Below are 19,326 nucleotides of genomic sequence, written 5' to 3'. Positions count from 1 at the left end.
AAAAAAAAAAAAAAAAAAAAAATACTAGGAATCCTTCGGATTCATGTCAGATCCATGTTGCAATCCCAAAACCAGTGGATTAGTGTCATACTATACCACGATGACTCGAGGCTCCGAGGCTCCTCCTCGAACCTATGCATTGTGAATCAATTCACTAACGATGACTCGAGGCTCCTCCTCGAACCTATGCATTGTGAATCAATTCACTAGAGTTGTCATTACGCTCAACTTACCTTTGAAGGAATAACTATATAACAAGTCTTGAATATATCATATCAAGAATACAAGAGGACCTATAGTCTTTGTGTAGCTCAAGGAGCAGAAAAACTAGGGAATTTATAAAAATGAATTGTGTACTATCTCTCACTCTTTAACAAGAATTTTGAGATTAATTAAGTAATTTGTTGATCCTATAATGTCGGCCAATAAATTTCTGTTTCAAGAATACTTGGAATATCAACACTTCTCAAGACACGTGGTGGTCTTTTAATCGAGCAAACATTGCTTTGACGTCATCCTTTGAACTAGCATCTATACTATAAGATCTCTGTTGTAATTAATAATATCTGGGACGACCCTCTATACTAGCCGAGCTATACCATAAGCAACTACAAACGCCTATTATAAGAATAAATTCCAAAAATGGTTCCTTAAGAATCATTCGGGCGTACTCATGTTTAACCCATGCTGTAATCTCAAAACAAGTGGCAATTCCACCAAATTGCAATTCGGTGGAGAGAGACAAATTTGTTAGAGTAAAGACAATTTTGCTCTTCCCCTAATACCTTTTTTTTTTATCATTATTATTACTACTACTACTACTGCTCTTCCCCTAATACCTTTTTTTTTTATCTACTACTACTACTACTGAATTACAATTCTTTTTCCCCCTGATTCCCTCATCCCAACCAAACGCCCTGTAAGGATCTTTAAGTCATTCTGCCACTTCTTATCTTTCAATTTTCTGTACTCCTATTCCTGCATACCAAACACTGTAATTTCAATTCCTACTTTATTCAACGTTATTCTTTTTCCCACTGAATTACAATTCTTTTCCCTCCTAATTCGCTCATCCCAACCAAACGCCCTGTAAGGAATAACTATACTACAAATCTTGAACATTTCATATCAAGAATACAAGAGGACCTATAATCTTCTTGTAGCTCAAGAAACGGGAAAACCAAGGAATTTATCAAAATGAATTGTGTACAATCTCTCACTCCTTAACAAGAATTTTGAGATTAATTAAGTAATTTTTTGGTCCTATAATGTCAGCCAATAAAATTCTGTTTCAAGCATATCGGGAATATCAACACTTCTCAAGACACGTGGAGGTCTTTTAATCGAGCAAACATTGTTTTGACGTCATCCTTTGAACTAGCATCTATACCATAAGATCTCTGTTGTAATTAATAATATCTGGGACCCTCTATACTAGTCGAGTTATACCATAAGCAACTACAAACGCCTATTTTAAGAATAAATTCCATAAATGGTTCCTTAAGAATCATTCAGGCGTACTCATGTTTAACCCATGCTGTAATCTCAAAACAAGTGACAATTCCACCGAATTGCAATTCCCTCCAAATGAGAAATTGCAATTCATGGGGTACCCCCATTAATTGCAATTCGGGGGAGGAAAGGGACAAATTTGTTAGTGTAAAGACAATTTTGCTCCTCCCCTAATACCCTTTGGTTTTTTTTTTTTTATCATTATTATTATTATTATTATTATTATTATTATTATTATTATTATTATTATTACTACTACTACTACTACATAAGGTTCTTTTAGTCATTCTGCCACTTCTTACCTTTCCATTCTCTGTATTCCTATTCATGCCTACCAAACACTGTATTCAATTCCTACTTTATTCAACGTTATTCTTTTCCCACCGAATTACAATTCTTTTTCCTCCTAATTCCCCCCATCCCAACCAAACGTCCTGTAAGGAATAACCATACTACAAGTCTTGAACATTTCATATCAAGAATACAAGAGGACCTATAATCTTCATGTAGCTCAAGGAACGGGAAAACTAAGGAATTTATCAAAATGAATTGTGTACTATCTCTCACTCCTTTACAAGAATTTTGAGATTAATTAAGTAATTTGTTGATCCTATAATGTCAGCCAATAAAATTATGTTTCAAGAATACCGGGAATATTAACACTTCTCAAGACACGTGGGGTCTTTTAATCGAGCTAACATTGCTTTGACGTCATCCTTTGAACTAGCATCTATACCATTAGATCTTTGTTGTAATTAATAATATCTGGGACCCTCTGTACCAGTCGAGTTATACCATAAACAACTACAGACGCCTATTTTAAGAATAAATTCCATAAATGGTTCCTTAAGAATCATTCGGACGTACTCATGTTTAACCCATGATGTAATCCCAAAACAAGTGGTTTAGCATCGTACAACACTACCAATGACTTGAGGTTCCCCCTTGAACCTATAAACCGAAAATCCCTTCACTAGAGTTGTCGTTACGCCCAATTTATCTTTAAAGTAAGTCAGAATTGTATTACAAGTGTTCAACGTTTCAGATTAAGAATATAAGAAGACATATAGTCTTCATGTAGTTCAAGGAGAAAGAAGGCAAGGAGTTTATCAAAATGAATTGTGTATTAGCTCTCACTCATTTACTTGTATTCTAAGCTTAAGTAGTCTTTTGATCCTATAACGTCAACTAACATAATTTTGTTTTAAAAAGACCTTCTGAAATATCACTATTTCTCAAGATACATGAAGGTCTTGTAAGAGAGCGAACACTCTTTAACATCATTCTTAACTGTAAACCAACATCTATACCGAAAAATCTCTATTGTAATTATGTTTACTCGGGACATTCTGTATCATCCGAATTATACCATAAATAAGTACAAATAACTACTCTAATAGACAAAGGATGTCCTAAACCTATTTTTGCCCAAGAATTAAGCCAACAACTAATTATACCCAAGCCAAACACCTTGTACTCAGTTGACACCTCTGTGATTTTTCTTGAGGCAGAGAAAGTCACAGGATCGAATCTTCGATGTGGTATTAACTCTTTGGGCTACAACAGATGAAAAAGTATATCGAACATATAAAAAATTATACCCAAATATGACACTAACATTTTACACTTTATTTTCCTCTAAATAGTTAATTAACACCATTAAATATAATAACTTGTGTATTGTTCTTCCCATTTTTCGGAATTCAATCTTGTGATCACTCACTCATAAGAGAAGTGTCATTACACTACATAATAATTGACACACATACCAATTGTTTCTAATTTTACATTTTTTAATAATATATTAATCATTTCTATAGTCCTTATCTCTATTTGACTTCGTTATCTTTAATGAAAATAGTTAATCTGTTGGCATTATCAATGAATATATAGTGATATTTTAATGAACAAAGATTTTTTGTTAAACTACCATCACACGCCCACACCATACGAATATAAATTTTGGCCTCTTCTAATAATTAAATGTTGTTGCTGTTGCTTCAGCAGATCAGATAGAGCATAGAATAGTCTACTACAACTACTAGTACCATGTATGACCGCCTTAGAAATTATAATTATTTACACAATACTAAAAATAATAATCAGTCATTTTCCAGTCACTGTAGGTTTTTCTTCTACACCTTTCGTTCAGTCCTCCATATATGCTAAATCCCAACTTGACTTTTGTTTCTGCTAATTCATTCATTAATCCTCTCCATCCATCTATCCCTTCTCTGATCTTCCACTTTATCCCAACCTTCTGCTTCTTTAATGGGTTGCTGCTGTGAATTCTGCAGAATCAGCTGATAGATTGATTGATTGAAGAGCTCATTTCAAGTTCTATACATATAGCCATGGTAATTTCTTTACTTGATTAGCTTTTGGGTGTATATATGTATATAAGTTGTGCATGATTGTTTTTGTGGGTTTGGAGGGGCAGGTGAGTCCATTGGTGGGGATGGGGAAGGGGAAGGATGATCTTGAATTGGGGCCGCCATGGTTGAAACCAATGTTGAAGGCGAATTACTTCGGGAGCTGTGCGGTTCACGGGGATGCTAATAAGAGCGAGTGTAACCTCTATTGCTTGGATTGCATGGGAGATGCTCTCTGCTCTTACTGTTTGGTTTCACACAGAGACCACCGGGTTGTTCAGGTGACTATATTTAACTATTTAAGTATTAGAGTGATTGAGATTCGAATTTAAATTAAATCGGTTAGTTAGTTGTTGTTATGATGTGTGGTTAGTTAGTTGTTGTTATGATGTGTGTTTGAAATGTGTAGATACGGCGGTCCTCGTACCACAATGTGGTGAGGGTGAATGAGATCCAAAGGTACATAGACATTTCTTGTATTCAGACTTATGTTATCAACAGTGCCAAGATATTGTTCCTGAACGAAAGGCCCCAACCTCGTCCCGGCAAAGGAGTCACCAATACTTGCCAAATCTGCAGCCGTAGCCTCGTTGATACTTTCCGTTTCTGTTCCATTGGTTGTAAGGTCATCCTCTGTCCAATTCTCAATTAATTATGCCATATGATAAAGATTAGTTTGGTGTGATTTGTGGTTAATAATATTATCAAAATATGTGTGGTGGTTGGAGATGGATCCTGTCTTGTGTTAAGACAGGGATTGTCTGAAAAACTGACTATTTCAGTGACTCACAATTTATCTCTTTTAGTAACTTTTAAAATTAATAAATTAATAATGTATTGAAAATTTGATCTGTTTGTTATGATTAATAGCTTAATGGAATGAAACGGGGTGACCAGGAGCTGACATTCACTCTGAGGACGAAACAGATGAACCGCGATGCATTTCCAGGCTCAGAGTTATCTGATGAATCGTTGACACCAAAGAAGAACCGCAGAGATTACAATATATTCAATCAAATTCGAGCACTCCCCTACAAGCCAGGAGATGAGGTCTTCACTAACATCTCCCCGGGTACTCCGCCCATCTTCAACCACCACAATTCCAGGAGGAGAAAAGGCATTCCCCACAGGGCTCCTTTCTGATATGTCACACCCAGGTGGCAATTATACATATGCATAGTGTATATAATTTGCGTTTGGGGTTCAGATGCTGCAGTTAAATGTCATGATCACCCAAATCGTGAAGAATATTCCATATACCCATATATTGTAGAAAGTTAGATATGATGAAAAGAAAGACCATACAGTAAAAGTAAAAGAAAAATAAAAATGTGTATATACATACATTTCAATTATACTGTAGATTAGATTATAGAATACCGAATGGCGCTTTGGCTTGTAATTTGTTTAATTTGCAGGTTTTAGTGACATCCTTTGCTTTGAACCTTATATGTAAAGTTATTATTGCAATGCTGTCTATTATTATTATTTGACATAATTTTACTTTTTATTTTCACTGTCTTTATCTATCATCTTTTAACTTCTTTTAACTTTAAAAGTTAAAACAATTTTTTTTTTATTAATCAGGAAGGGGGAAATCCAAATGTATTACAAGATATTTAGCAGGGATTATATACTAGTATCCAGTAGGGGAACCCTGTACAATCATATTGTAACAAGCTATGAATACTATAGGGGGGGTTCCAGAGAATATACATTCCTTTCGGATAGGTTCGGGCCAAACTAGCCATGTAGTCCGCTGGGGCATTAGTTTCTCGGGATATGGCATGAATGCTCCATTCTTCTAGGTGTCTTATCTCTTGTGCATGCTCTTATTATGTTGCAGACAGCCTTCAGAGTGGCTGCTTTCCTTTCATTATTTCCACTAACTTCTTCGAGTCACCCTCAAAGATAACTCTTTTGAGACCCATATGTGTGGCAAGCTGGATGCTTCTAAGCAAGCTGCGGGGCGAAGTTAAAACAATTTTAATTAGTAGTTTGAAGTACAAAGTTTTGAGTATTTTTTTTTGTTTTTATTAAATAATATAGTATAATATAAATGTGATTATAAAAAGAAATATAAGATCGAGACTTAATAGCAAGTGTGAGATTGTGAGAATTAACTTAATTAATATAGTGAATTTTTTGTGGACATTAAGTAATAGTTCTTTAATCTAATAAACTGTTAAGTAATCATAATTTATTAATTTACTATCTTATAGAGGTTGCAAGGGTGAGATTGTGAGAATTAACTTAATATAGTGAAGTCTTTGTGGACATTAAGTAATAGTCCTCTAACCTAATAAACTGTTAAGTAATTATAATTTATCAGTGAGATTGTGAGAATTAACTTAATATAGTGAAGTCTTTGTGGACATTAAGTAATAGTCCTCTAACTTAATAAACTGTTAAGTAATTATAGTTTATCAATTCACTATCTTATAAACTGTTAAGTAATTATAATTTATCAATTCATTATCTTACAGAGGTTTGGGAGGTGTGGAAAAGAATACAAATTATTATCCTTTGTTATACATTTTTTTTTTTAAATAGTTTAATGGGATTCGATAGTCTTACAGTTTTCCATTTTTAGCAATGAAATTGTAGTGTTAAAATATAATTTAGATGGATAAATAGAAATAAAAGATTTAACAAAATTATTAACATAATGATTAGAAAGTAGAAAAACTAATAATTTAAGAACTAAAAGTAATAATTTTTATTTTTTTTTGAGTGAGAAGGAAAATTCACAGCCACACATTTCTTGTTAATTTTCTAACTTTTAATTAAGAATTAGAAGTAGAACTCCTCAAACTTGTAATTGATTTTTTTTTAATCCTTCATTAATTAAGTAAAAGGAAAAATGGTATAGATTATGTTTGACAACCTTAGCTGAAAATTATAAGTTATTAGTTAAAAATTGAATAGTTATTAAGTTAGTTGATTATGTTTAAAAGTATGGTAAATTAATTTTTTGATAAGTTGATAAATGTAAAAAAGTTAAAAAGAATATTTTTCATAAAATTTATATAGTTTGTTTACATATTAAAAATAATAATAATAACATAGGAGAAGAAGATGAATAAAAATATAGGAGAAGAGAAATGTCAAAAGGTTTTAATTGAGATAGATAAAAAAAAATGTCATTTATTTAACACAGAGGCTAGATCTTTGTTTAGTGCGTACAAGGAGCCTCACTTTGAGAGTTGCCTCACACTGCGCTGGTGAGACCCGATCCTTGGTCTTTCCTCCCAAACTTAATCCCAATGGTCTTTTCTCTTCAATGTGTTTGATTGTAATTTCAATTTGACATTTGTGTGTTTGAACATTAACTTTTGTATAAACTAATTTTATGAAATACAAACATTTTGTTTTACTTTATATATTTTTAAATATATATTCTTATTTTATATTTTATTAAAATATATTAATTTCATATTTTATATTTAATATATAAACAAATCTATTTAAATTTAAAACTATTTAAATTTTATGAAGATTTTCTTTTTAATCTTTTTATATTTATAAGATTATTAAAAAATTAATTATATCAAGCACTTTAAGCATAACAGCTAATTTGACAATTCTCTAAATTTAAATTTTTAACTGGTAGTTTTTCAGCTTTCAACTATCTTTGTCAAATATAGCCGTAATATATTTTAGCATGAATAGTGGATAGTGACGCCATGAAATACTATTAAAACAAAAATATGTTTACTAATAAAATAAGTACATAATTGGCAATTGACATCTATGTTATCCATACGTGGAAGATGAGAGCCGTGGGGAATCTGTAAGCTAGCTACCTAGTCCACGTACCTTGCCCTCACTACTCACTACCATTTCTGGCTTTCCTCTCTCATAATTTCTACTTTAAAAAAAAAAATTTATTTGCTGATGTAGTAAAGGATGATAAGTTATCTTTATTTTATACACCTCAGAGAAAATGTTAACATCAAAATTTTAATGAGAAAGTAAAAGTAGAAAATAGAATTCCTGAGTTTAAGTAGTATTTTTCTTATAGTCAAGTGGCATGTAGTAACTCTTCCAAGTAGGAGATCATGATATCGAGTTTTGGTGGAGGCAGAATCGACTCTTTGTGTTTCAACAGACTGAGAAAGTATAGATGAATAGATACTACAATATAATAGAGTCAATAATACTCACAAAAAAGTACGGAGTAGTATTTTCCTTTGTAAAGCTTTAGCAAATTTCATTTTACTTTATTCTATTTTTTATTTTATCACAGGTTTTTCAGTCAAATATAATAAGGTCTAACATTGTATTTTATTACCCAGTAAGAGCGATTTATTGACGTTTTTTGTTTGAGTCACTTAACTATGAACAATTTATGATTGTTTATTTCAGTGTAGTCTTTTGTCTCTTAAAATTATAATTCAAAATTTATTCAATACACGATCTCGAGTAATGACTGTGAATTTGTTTTGTTACTCAACAAAACTTTAAGTAATTTTTAAATAAAAAATAAAAATAAAAATGTTATTATTTTAAAAATTAAAGTTTTTAATATTTTAATTAAATTTACTCTTTGGTTTAATATTGTGGAGAGGATAAAACCTGGTCTGCCACGTTATTGCCACTACCATACTTTTTGAGTGGACACGTTTCAATTCTGTTTTTTTCTTTCGGTGCCACAACACTCCACGTTGATTGCAAATTTATTTATCAGCACTTATAATGATGCAATAATAATAATAATAATAATAATAATAAGGGAGAGACGTCATTTTTGTCTGGGTAAGTATGGAATTTAGGCGGTCGCTATATATAGCATCGTTTTGTACGTTTGCAGGGAAAACGACATGTTCACTGCTCCATCTAGAATACGAATATATACTCAATAATTGTGTATTTGTGTGTATCAAAATTGGCTTTATGTTTTTTTGAAAACAAAGTGGCTTTATGTTAAATAAAAAAAATAAAATTAAGGCCACATTTAGGCTGAAAGTTGTTGGGAGTATGATATTTTTAACTCACGTTTGATACTTTATCATCCATTAAAATTTTGAAAAGTATTTTCAAGAATGTATTTGATGAGAATAATTTTGTGAGAAAAATTAATTAATATGTTTGGTGTTACTCTGGAAACATAAGAATTAAATTACTTAAAAATAATTAAGATATTCGATTCATTTAAACTTTCATAGAAAAAATTTCAAAATTCTTAATATATTACTGTACACAATCATTTAAAATAACATAACACATAATTGAGAGTTTAATAAATCACTTGTAAATTAATAAATTAATATATATATATATATATATATATATATATATATAATTCATTCTGCAATAAGAATATTCAAAATACAAAACAATATGTATGTAAAAAAAAGATTGATAGAGACAAAGTTGTTTGATAAAATGTTACAATCTTTTTCCGTAATGGTTGGAATGACAAATTTCTTATATTTATAAGAGATTCTTCACCTGAATAAATCTACATAGATTTCATTTTTTTTTTTGTTTTTACTTAATAATCCAATATACTCTTTTTTTGAGTACAACTAATTCTAGCACAAAAAGTCTCTCATGAGTCATGACCTTCCATTTGAGAGAGTCACTACATGCCACTTGACTACAAAATCGTTGGCAATCCAATATACTTTTAATTTGTAGAATATTTACAAAATTTTGTTATACTATATTTGAGTATATTTTGTATTACAAGTAGAACATTTTTTTTTTAAAATTAAGAACAAATCAAAAGTCAAAAATTAAAAGTAAAAATACTATAATAGTTGATAGACCAAGAAGAAATAAAGATGGGTCATACTTGTGTTCGGAACATAATCGGAGCACCGCCTCGGTTACCATGGCCGAGGACATCCTCGACTAAATTATTATTATTATTATTATTATTATTATTATTATTATTATTTATATTTATATATTTTTTTGAGTGCTACTGACTCTGTTACAATGTAGTATCGGTTCATAAACTATTTTCTCAACCTACTGAAGCACAAAGAGACAGCAGCGCCTCCACTGAGGCTCGAACCCACCCCCTTTCACATGAGGAGTGCAACCGGATGCCACTAGTATCTGTTTTTTTTTTTTTTTTGTTATTTTGTTTCTTTGTTTTTTTTTTGTTTGTTTTTGTGAGTGCGCACTCATAGCTTACTTCGGCTAGCCGTAGGCTCGGTCAAAGGTCGACTCTTCCATAGGCGCGCTCCCTTAGGGGATAGCATTTTCGTAACCAAGCCTTGAGTTTGATCAAGAAAACACCCTTCCGTCAGGTAGGTAGCGAGATCGATCGGATCCTGTGACGGCCCTAAGGGAATAAAGTGTGTGAGCCCTTTTATTTATTTATTTTTTTAACGAGGATGTGTCTCATTCAGATGAGTTTGAGGATATGGCCTTGACCCCCCACTATACTTACACAAATGGTTGTGTGGACAAGAGTTGAAACATTTTTTTATTCAACAAAATTTATTAGGGCGGACCATGACTAATAGTTACATCAATAACCTTATTGTTGATCTTATGCATTTTAGTGAATACCATGTTTTTTTACGTTGCATGGGTTCCTCCTCTAACTCATTGTCCCCTTCTTCCATGATCTTATCGTACCCCCTCTTTTTTTGTGTCAGAAGCGGATGGCTCGCGACCCTCTCCCTTTCACCACACATTTTTGGGTTGGCCTTGTTGCCGATGCTGTTGTTGCCCTGGATGCTTAACAAATTCAGTAAAGTATCCGCTCTGAATGAGCACCTCTATTTGTCTTTTTAGAATGTGATACTCGTTAGTGTCATGGCCAACCTGCCGGTGGAACCGACGGTCTATCTTAGGGAAAACTTTCATGCACTCTTCTGGGAACTGCACCATCCCCATCTCCTCAGCTTGGTCCAAGATTACGCTAACCGGATGGGTTAGTGGGGGTTAAATAATGCAAGGGGATCAAATGGGGTCCTCATGAGGATTGATCTCTACTTCCTTTCTCTAACTAGCCCGAGCTTGACACCTGGTTGGTTAGACCTATTTTCTCAGACTTTCCTCCTGCCTTGCCTCCTCCTATTCTCTTTTCTTCTTATAGGCTTCCTCTATTTCTTCATAGCGGTTAACCGTCCTTATTAGATCTTCATAAGAGCGAGGACGGTGGGTGTTTAGCTGCATGTGGAAGTCTCTCGACCTAAGTGCTTGGATAAATACTAGGATCGCCGCCTTGGAGTCAAAATCATACACGTTATTAACTTCCTTCTTCCATTTGTTCAGGAAATCTCTTAAGCTCTCCCCTATCTTGCCTTATTGCGTGGAGGTGAGAGAAAGACTTCTTACGCTGTATGATATCAGAGAAGTAAGTCAAGAAGCTTTTCGATAGCTTTGAAAAATTTTAAAACACAATTATGAAATTTGATTACCCCTTTAATTAAAAATCTCATTTTCTAATTAAAAATTGATATCATTCCATCTTATTGTTAATCTAATTTTTAACTTTGGATTAGTACTTTTAGATTTTTGTTTTAATTTTTTTGTTTATATTGATGCTTTGGATATTATTATCTTAGGATCAATTGTCTTAAATTTTTTGTTTTGTATTCTAAAAATATCTATTCTCATTATAGAGTCATACACAACCCAACATTAATATTGGTAATCATTCCAATTCCACCTTACTACCAAACATGCAAAGTTACAATTACTAAGTATTTGATTCACATTGCGATTTCGATTCCAATGTGCAAACCAAACACACCCTAAGTCTTCTTAATGCGGCTTTGATGACTATGGGTGAGTCAATAAAATTTATTTATTATTTTTGTTTGTTAAAAGTGACATGATTATAGATTTATATATAATAGATTTACTGATGATGCCAAAGAATAATTAATGAGTTTTGCAATGAAGTTATGACATGTAAATTCATAGGTTTTCATTGGGTATATGATTAAAATTTCATTTGGTGTTAAATAATAATGTGAATTATTCCTCTTGCAAACTCTTATTGATATTTTGAAATACTAATTTTTTTATAAGATGTGTTAGATTACTTAGATAATGAAATTTTTGCATTTTAATTTTTAAAATAGAAAAAATTTTTGTGCCGGATATAATAAATCAACTTGTAATAAAAAGTACATTCTAATTAAAAACAATATAGTTTTTCTAATTAAAACAATATAGTTTTGGAATTATATTTCTATGCATAGTTAATTTGGCTACTTGATCCTCTTTTCTTAGAAAGAAATTGAATTACACTCATTTTACAAAATGAAAACCCGTACAACTTGAATCAGGAAACGGGTCATTTTTCTCGGGTGCGATACTGCGATTTCATCTCTGACAAGTAAAGGGGTCTTGAAACAATAGCGGGAGCGTTGAGAAGTGCGGTCTTTGGTGCTTCTCTCGGCCATTATTCTGCAGTCATGGTAAGCTATTCATCTCTCTGTCTCCGCGATCTACTACCTATTACCTAATCTACCAGATCTCTGTGTTTATCTGTTTCTGTTCGTCCCTACCTGATCTCGATCCGTTGAACACCTTGGTGCACTTCAATTCCGAAATTTCTTTTTTTTTTCCCTCATTGGAAGTTCTGAAATGATCACATGTTTGACGAACGCGCACTTCGTATAAACTTGATATGGATCAAGCAATACCTTGAGCTTTACTTGACATAATTTGTAATTGAATCATGTTATGTATACTTTTTAAAAGCGAGTTGTATATAAATCCTATCAAATCGAGCTAATTTGCTTCAATTGCCCGTGTTTTCCCCTCTCAATGCTCATATTTAACATGATTTGGAAGTTATCAATTGTTCTATGAAAATGTTAGCTTTCCCAAAGAAAGATCTCATATGAGTTTCTTTTGTTCTATCATGATGTTACCTTTGTGTTGTCCAATGCTCTACACCTTGAGTCTAGTTGCGCCTTTGCCTCAATATAAGTTTTCTTTCTTGGCATTTCTTCATTGCTGGTTACCTTCAGTTTCTTTTAGCTATGTGATGGAAGTTATAGAGTATTATTTAGTCTGATGATTGCATATTAACTGTAATGAAACCATAAACTGATGTGCAAGTTCAGGTGACCTTCAATGTTTCTCGGTGTTTGTTAGTCCTATAATTTATTTATAGGTTGTATAATTTGTGAATCTCTTGGGAGTTGGGACATATTCACTAGTGCATTGCCAGCAAGTGATTTATATGTATGCGTGTATATCAAATGAAGAAAGACAATTAAACTATATCTGCTTGTTCCAGATCCATTTTGTGCTTCTTATAAGCCGGCAGGGAAAAGTGAGGCTGACAAAATGGTATTCTCCATATGCCCAGAAGGAGAGAACTAAGGTATCCCTTCAAATTATTTTCAAGATTTGTAAGTTGATAATTCAATAGGCTTTTAAGTTTTCTTCTATGGATGGTCATCCGTTATATTCTATTTCAATATTTCTCTTGGATCATTGATATAATGCTTTCACAAGTGGGGTCCCTGTACTAATTGCTTGGGAAACTAATGCAATGTTCTGCTGCACTACGCCACTAACATGACTGGGGAGTGGGGATTTAAGACCAGAAAAGATTGTGGTACACTTCATTTCATGACTGGGGAGTGGGGATTTAAGACCAGAAAAGATTGTGGTACACTTCATTTTCCCAAAATAAAGTGAGCATAGCACGTATAGGTGTATCAGAATTTGGGAAGAAGCTCCTTCACTCATTTACTTTGTCAGACATGTTGCTAGAGACTTTTTCTGACTTTGGCTATTGGCTTTATTTAGACTGTTCTACTTCCTAGCTGTTTGAAATGAGTTTAGTTTTCAACAGAAAGAACAGAAAATCCTTTTGTTTGTATCTTAGAATAAAGTATCTACTGTGATAAGAATGGGCAAGTATGTGTAGTATTTTAACAAACACTTACAAGCAAATTTACCTATATTTCTTCTACATGCTTATGACATTACTTGTTATGCAAACCCCTTGACAGGTGATTCGTGAGCTCAGTGGTATGATTCTCACCCGAGGCCCAAAGCTTTGCAATTTTGTGGAATGGAGAGGATTCAAAGTTGTTTATAAAAGGTATATCTGAACCAACCACTTTTAGCTCATAATCCTACTTATGGTGTCTTACTGTCTTTAGTTATACGTGGTTGCACTGGAGGGTCCTAACAATAAAATATGATTTGCTTTCTTTATGTTAATTTGGCAGATATGCTAGTCTTTATTTCTGCATGTGTATTGATCAAGAGGACAATGAATTGGAGATATTGGAAATCATTCACCACTATGTTGAGATATTAGACAGATACTTTGGCAGTGTGAGTCTGAATTTTCAAGCTACTAAGAGCAGTGCTTAGCTTAGTTTTCTATGTTATATTTTGAATATAATAATTATAGTTTCCTCTTTGTTCCTTAGGTTTGTGAGCTGGACCTAATATTTAATTTTCACAAGGTATGATCACTATAACCATTTGAAGCATCAGTCAATTCTGGGTACTACTTTGTTGAAATGTTAGCTCTCTCTTTACTTGGTTGGCTTTATAGTCATGGCTATTGGGGTAGCAAACTAGCAATACTCTAGAGCCAAAATTGTGTTTTGCTTCTATGCTAACAAAACTTTCAAGTTATCACTCCTTTTGAGAATGTTATCATAGGAGTTATGGTGGTCCAGATCATGGCAAAGGGTTAGTTCCCTCCAGACTCCATTAGAGTTAAAACTATGAAAAGAAATCACAATAGATAGTAATAAAGAGAATATAGTAATGCTTGAATACTAACTTCATAAAGCTTATATAATGAGTTACATAGGCCTAGTGTTCATAGACCGTAGAGGTACATAAACAGCCTTGACTTATGGATGGGTCAAGTGATAATTATGACTCTTCAACTAACCTTTTTGGGCCCTTGAAATTGCAGTATATGGTAATAATGAAATTGCATACTTTATATTTTTCAACACTCCTCAAGTTGGATCATGTGCTATATGCCCATCATACATAGAAAGCATTGGAAAAAATCTGAAATTGGAACTTAATGTGGGACACCAATTTGAGAAAGTCATTCTTTTGAGAAAGTGTCATGAAGATAGAATCGTAGAGGATCTCTTCAAATTTCGGTTTCTTTAAGAGAAAAAGCATCGCGAAGAAGTAGTTGGACAAGAATTCTTCTCAGTTGCAATTGCTTTTTAGAACAAATACATGAATGATGACGAATTGAAGAAGACTTCATTGACTTGAGGTTGACAAGAATCTGACTAGAATCCAATACTCCCCTCACTTTTAAAGATCAGAAAAATTGAACAGCAGAAGTAGAAGAAGCAGCAACTAAATAGTGGAGGAAGCACTATCAGCGTTGCATCATCAAACAAAACTGCATGACTAGACAAGCATATATGATAATTTCACTGCAAGAAGTGACAGTGGTAGAGCATGCGTGAAGAGTGAGAAACATTTATGCTGAAAATAACTGAAATTCTGATGCATGACAAGGGAATGCCCAGTAAACAGTAACATGCATGTTCACCGATTGGGTACTGTTCACCAGAGTAACTGTACTTGGAAAATTGCTGCAAGGTTATTAGGAAAAAATGGCCGTAGTACCTTGTGAACAAAATGATGTTGGGATGGACTGGTGGCTCGCAAAGAATTACCACCCATTGTATTTGGTAGGGCAAAAACTATGAGAAGGAAATCTAGATAGGGAATAAAGACATTTTAGTAATGCTTTATTATTAGCTAAATTAAGCTTATAGAACAAGTTACAAAAACTTATATAGATTATGAGAGATACATAAATATCTAGACACATGGGTCTTCAATTTAGAACATATGATAATTATGGAACCATGGCTTTTCAAGTAACCCCATGTCCTTCGAGATAACATGTGGTAATTAAGAAATCTACACGGCTTTATTCTTCCAACTTCTATACTTCTTTTTATGAGTTAAAATGCTTCACTGCACAAGGAAGCCCAAAATCTACCTTTAGGCAATTGATTGGTATGCTATGAGGTTTCTTGAAACTTTAGTTTACCTTATGGATTACTGAATTTGTGTCTCTAAACTTAAGTACAACTGCAGACTTAGCAGGAGCGTTGTTTGCTTTATCTACTCTCTACCACAGCTCTCCTTCATACACCACCTAACTGTTTCCTACTTATGGATATTGGCAGGCATATTACATACTGGATGAACTTTTGATTGCTGGTGAACTCCAAGAATCAAGCAAGAAAACTGTTGCGCGTTTAATTGCTGCACAGGTTTGCTTCTTGGTTTTCAGTTTTGTTGATGCATTAATGTGTGAGATTTTTTAACTGATTCCTCTCGGCCGACTTGCAGGATTCTTTGGTGGAGGCTGCCAAAGAGCAGGCAAGTTCGCTAAGTAACATGATTGCACAAGCCACAAAATGAGAATGCAGTACAGAGACATTTTCCTTTTATGCATTATGTGATCTTCATGAGACATTATTTCTCCTCTGATATGTTTGTCTTGTTCTTAAAAGTACTAGTTCTCTTTATTTTCGAGCAATTTTTTATCTTTTGTACTCTACTTGGTTGTAGCAATATACTTGATTTTGCATATTACAGCATAGTCTGTAGTCCTGTGCTACTTGCCCACTTGTGTACTTGGAAATGTCCAAGATGTCAATGAGAAAAAAGTAATGAATACAGTGAAAATATGTTTGGTTTTTCTGAGTAGATTTTGCATGGCATTCTTTTATTTAAATATAAATGAGAATAAAAGCCACTTTTGTTTCTTTAAATTGTTATGCCAAGGAGTATTTATGCATTGCATGTATTTTGTCTACATGAATCAATGACAAAATACTTCCACTTGGTTTAGGTCACAAAATCAATAGCATCCATGAACTCTGTTCAATGTTTGCAGCTGATCGTGGTAGTAGTATATGTAGAATTGGTGTTTTTCATTTTCTGTTGCTATTAATTTCGGCCTTGATGACGTTATCTTTTAAGTTTAAAATTATCTAGTAGTATAGTCAGTATACTTGTTATTTATAAGAGTTAATTCCAGCAAAGGTCCTCCGACTATTGTGATTTTCCAAATTTGGTTCTCGTCTTTTAATTTGGACGAATTAAACCCTTGACTATCAAAATCGTTTCTACATTAGTCCTTCCGTGAATCTAAAGTTAGTTTTCCGTTAAGATCAGGGGTAAAACAGTCTCTTCATATCTTTAGTGTCTTCTTCCTCCTCTTGGAGCTATTACTGTTCGTTGTCGATCTCCTGTTGTAAGCTATGGCCGTCAGCTGTGTTGCAGCTGTTGTTCTGCTCACGTTGCTGGAGTTCATGGAGGTTCCATTTGCCGGCCTTCCTACGCTCGCTACTACTGCTATCGTCACCGGAGTATTTTCACCGGTGGAGAGAGAGAACTGTCGAGATGCCGGTGGTGGTGGCGAAGGGTCGTTCGTTGCTGCTTGAGTCGTTGCGGATGCCCACCGTTAGATCACCACCGGAGCGGTCAGCTGTGTTGCTGCTGCTGCTCTGCTCATGTTACTGATGTTTTGTCGGAGTCCATGGAGGTTCCAGTTGCCGGCCTTCCTACTCGCTGCTACTGCTATCATTACTGGAGTATTTTCACCAGCTGAGAGAGAGAGAGAATGGTGGAGATAACGGTGGTGGTGACGAAGGGTCGTTTGTTGCTGCTTGAGTCGCCGCGGATGCCCACCATTAGATCACCTCCGGAACTGTTGTCTTCTGCTCGCAAGAACTGCGACAAACCTGCAGCGATAGCAGTGAAATATTCATGTTCTTGAAAATTAAATGGGATTTAAAATTTTATTTTTTCTTACATCTAATATATATGTTTCTTCTCTAATTTCTTTCTATTACATGAGTATTGTAGGTGGGTTAAAGAAGGAGGGTGCAATGGTAGTGACATTGATTGAATTTGTTGCAATATGTTAATCAGTGGCGGAATTTGTGACAATATGTTGGTCATGCAAGCCACTGAATTTCACTCTACTATCCATCTGAATGTCATTGAACTCTGGCATGAAGGGGTATGACTGAAACGGGGCATTGACATTTTCGAGAGGGGAAGGAGTAATAGAAAAAGATGTTAAGGACATGGAACCAACGTATGCTTTGAACTAAAACCACCATGTATCATTCTATCACATTGCACATCTCCACTTTGCCTAATGGAAAGTGCAAGCTCATCATGCACTTGAAAAGGAGTAGATGCTAGTGGATGCTGTGTATCATTTGGGTTTTTGGTATCTCATTGATTAGATTATAGAAGGAAAATAAAGCAAAAACTTGAAAGATTTTAACAAGAAATTTGTTTATGCAGATGAAGGAAGAAGAAAGAATGCAGCTCTGTGTTTTGTGGGTTTTCTACGTAAACAAAGCATTTATTCGAAAGGAAGAAGAAAGCCACCACAAGAAATGACAATTTTATCCCTACACTTAACTCACTCTAACAGCCATAATAACGGAAGGACCATTGGTGGAAGAAATTTAATAGTCAAGGGCTTATTTCGTCTAAATTAAAAGACGAGGACTAATTTTGAAAAATCATGATAGTCGGGGAACCATTGCTGGAATTAACTCTTATTTATAAAGTTCCAAGCACTTATTCCTCCATTACTAACACCATCAAATGCTAACAAAAATGAGCACAGTTGAAAAGATTAGAGGTCAAAATATAAAAAATGGAGGCAAAAAGAGGCCCATTTTTGTGTTTATCTTATTACTTTGTTCATTCTCTCATTGCTCCGCTCATTTACCTGCATTAGAGCAATTCAAATGGAGATTTTTTGGTGTTTTTTGCTCACTCTGGGAGAAAGAGGGCATGGTCATCTTGGAGGAGAGTGAGGCGTTTATACGTTAAAATGGGATTTGTCTGAGGAAAACAAAATGGGTACCCCTCAAGTACTTGAGAGTTGGTGACAACTCTTCCTTAAAATTTTTTTAAAATTATTTTATTTTAAATCTAATTTGGTTAAAAGGTCCAAAAAAAAAATGCAAAATAGTAATCATCTCCAAATGTTCTACTTTTTATTTTATTTATTTATCTCCACTCCATTAGCAAAGTCAGGGCCGGATTTTAGGGCGTACAAGATGGGCAACAGCACAGGGCCCCTAGTCAAGTCCTTGCTTAATAGTTAGTATATGTATTTGTGATTATATTGGCCTAAAATTAGATTTTTTGCATTTTTCACTTTGTAATTTTTCTTCAATTCGCTGTTTATTTATACTTTGATAGGGCCTCACTTATTTAACCCACGCAAATAAAAAAACCGGCCCTGAGCAAAGTTAGCAATAGAGGGGAGAATGCTGGATAATTTTGTGAACAATGACATTATAAAGGCATTTCTAGAGAAGAATGATACTGCATTTCCCTATTAAATTTATATCATAATATATCACCTCCTAATGTAACATTCATGAATGAATCATTTTTATATTTAATTAATAAAATTTAAAACATTATAAGATAAATTCAAAATGACAAAATAACA

General features: G+C 33.7%; 2 protein-coding genes across 2 annotated transcripts; both read left to right on the top strand.

Moving 5' to 3' along the window:
* The first annotated feature begins 3,648 nt into the window (after window positions 1-3,648).
* LOC116006004 lies at window positions 3,649-5,382 on the top strand. The gene is made up of 4 exons (XM_031246249.1): window positions 3,649-3,869; window positions 3,953-4,165; window positions 4,294-4,509; window positions 4,755-5,382. Exons 1-4 carry the CDS (start codon window positions 3,867-3,869, stop codon window positions 5,025-5,027), a joined length of 705 nt encoding a protein of 234 aa, XP_031102109.1. The 5' UTR covers window positions 3,649-3,866; the 3' UTR covers window positions 5,028-5,382.
* Window positions 5,383-12,119: 6,737 nt separating this feature from the next.
* LOC116007681 (AP-1 complex subunit sigma-2) lies at window positions 12,120-16,541 on the top strand. The gene is made up of 7 exons (XM_031248419.1): window positions 12,120-12,277; window positions 13,108-13,194; window positions 13,832-13,923; window positions 14,054-14,162; window positions 14,261-14,296; window positions 16,016-16,102; window positions 16,182-16,541. Exons 1-7 carry the CDS (start codon window positions 12,275-12,277, stop codon window positions 16,251-16,253), a joined length of 486 nt encoding a protein of 161 aa, XP_031104279.1. The 5' UTR covers window positions 12,120-12,274; the 3' UTR covers window positions 16,254-16,541.
* The last annotated feature ends 2,785 nt before the right edge of the window (window positions 16,542-19,326 follow it).

This window comes from Ipomoea triloba, chromosome 15 (genome assembly GCF_003576645.1).
Source record: "Ipomoea triloba cultivar NCNSP0323 chromosome 15, ASM357664v1".
Classification (NCBI taxonomy): domain Eukaryota; kingdom Viridiplantae; phylum Streptophyta; class Magnoliopsida; order Solanales; family Convolvulaceae; genus Ipomoea; species Ipomoea triloba.
Note: the sequence above shows the minus strand (reverse complement) of the source record. Positions and strands in the feature narration are given on the sequence as shown.

Coding starts and splice junctions, on each gene's coding strand:
- LOC116007681 (XM_031248419.1), top strand. Junction 13,924..14,053: donor TTCAAAGTTGTTTATAAAAG/GTATATCTGAAC, acceptor TTAATTTGGCAG/ATATGCTAGTCTTTATTTCT. Junction 14,297..16,015: donor TAATATTTAATTTTCACAAG/GTATGATCACTA, acceptor GGATATTGGCAG/GCATATTACATACTGGATGA.
- LOC116006004 (XM_031246249.1), top strand. Junction 4,166..4,293: donor GAGACCACCGGGTTGTTCAG/GTGACTATATTT, acceptor TGAAATGTGTAG/ATACGGCGGTCCTCGTACCA. Junction 4,510..4,754: donor TCTGTTCCATTGGTTGTAAG/GTCATCCTCTGT, acceptor TATGATTAATAG/CTTAATGGAATGAAACGGGG.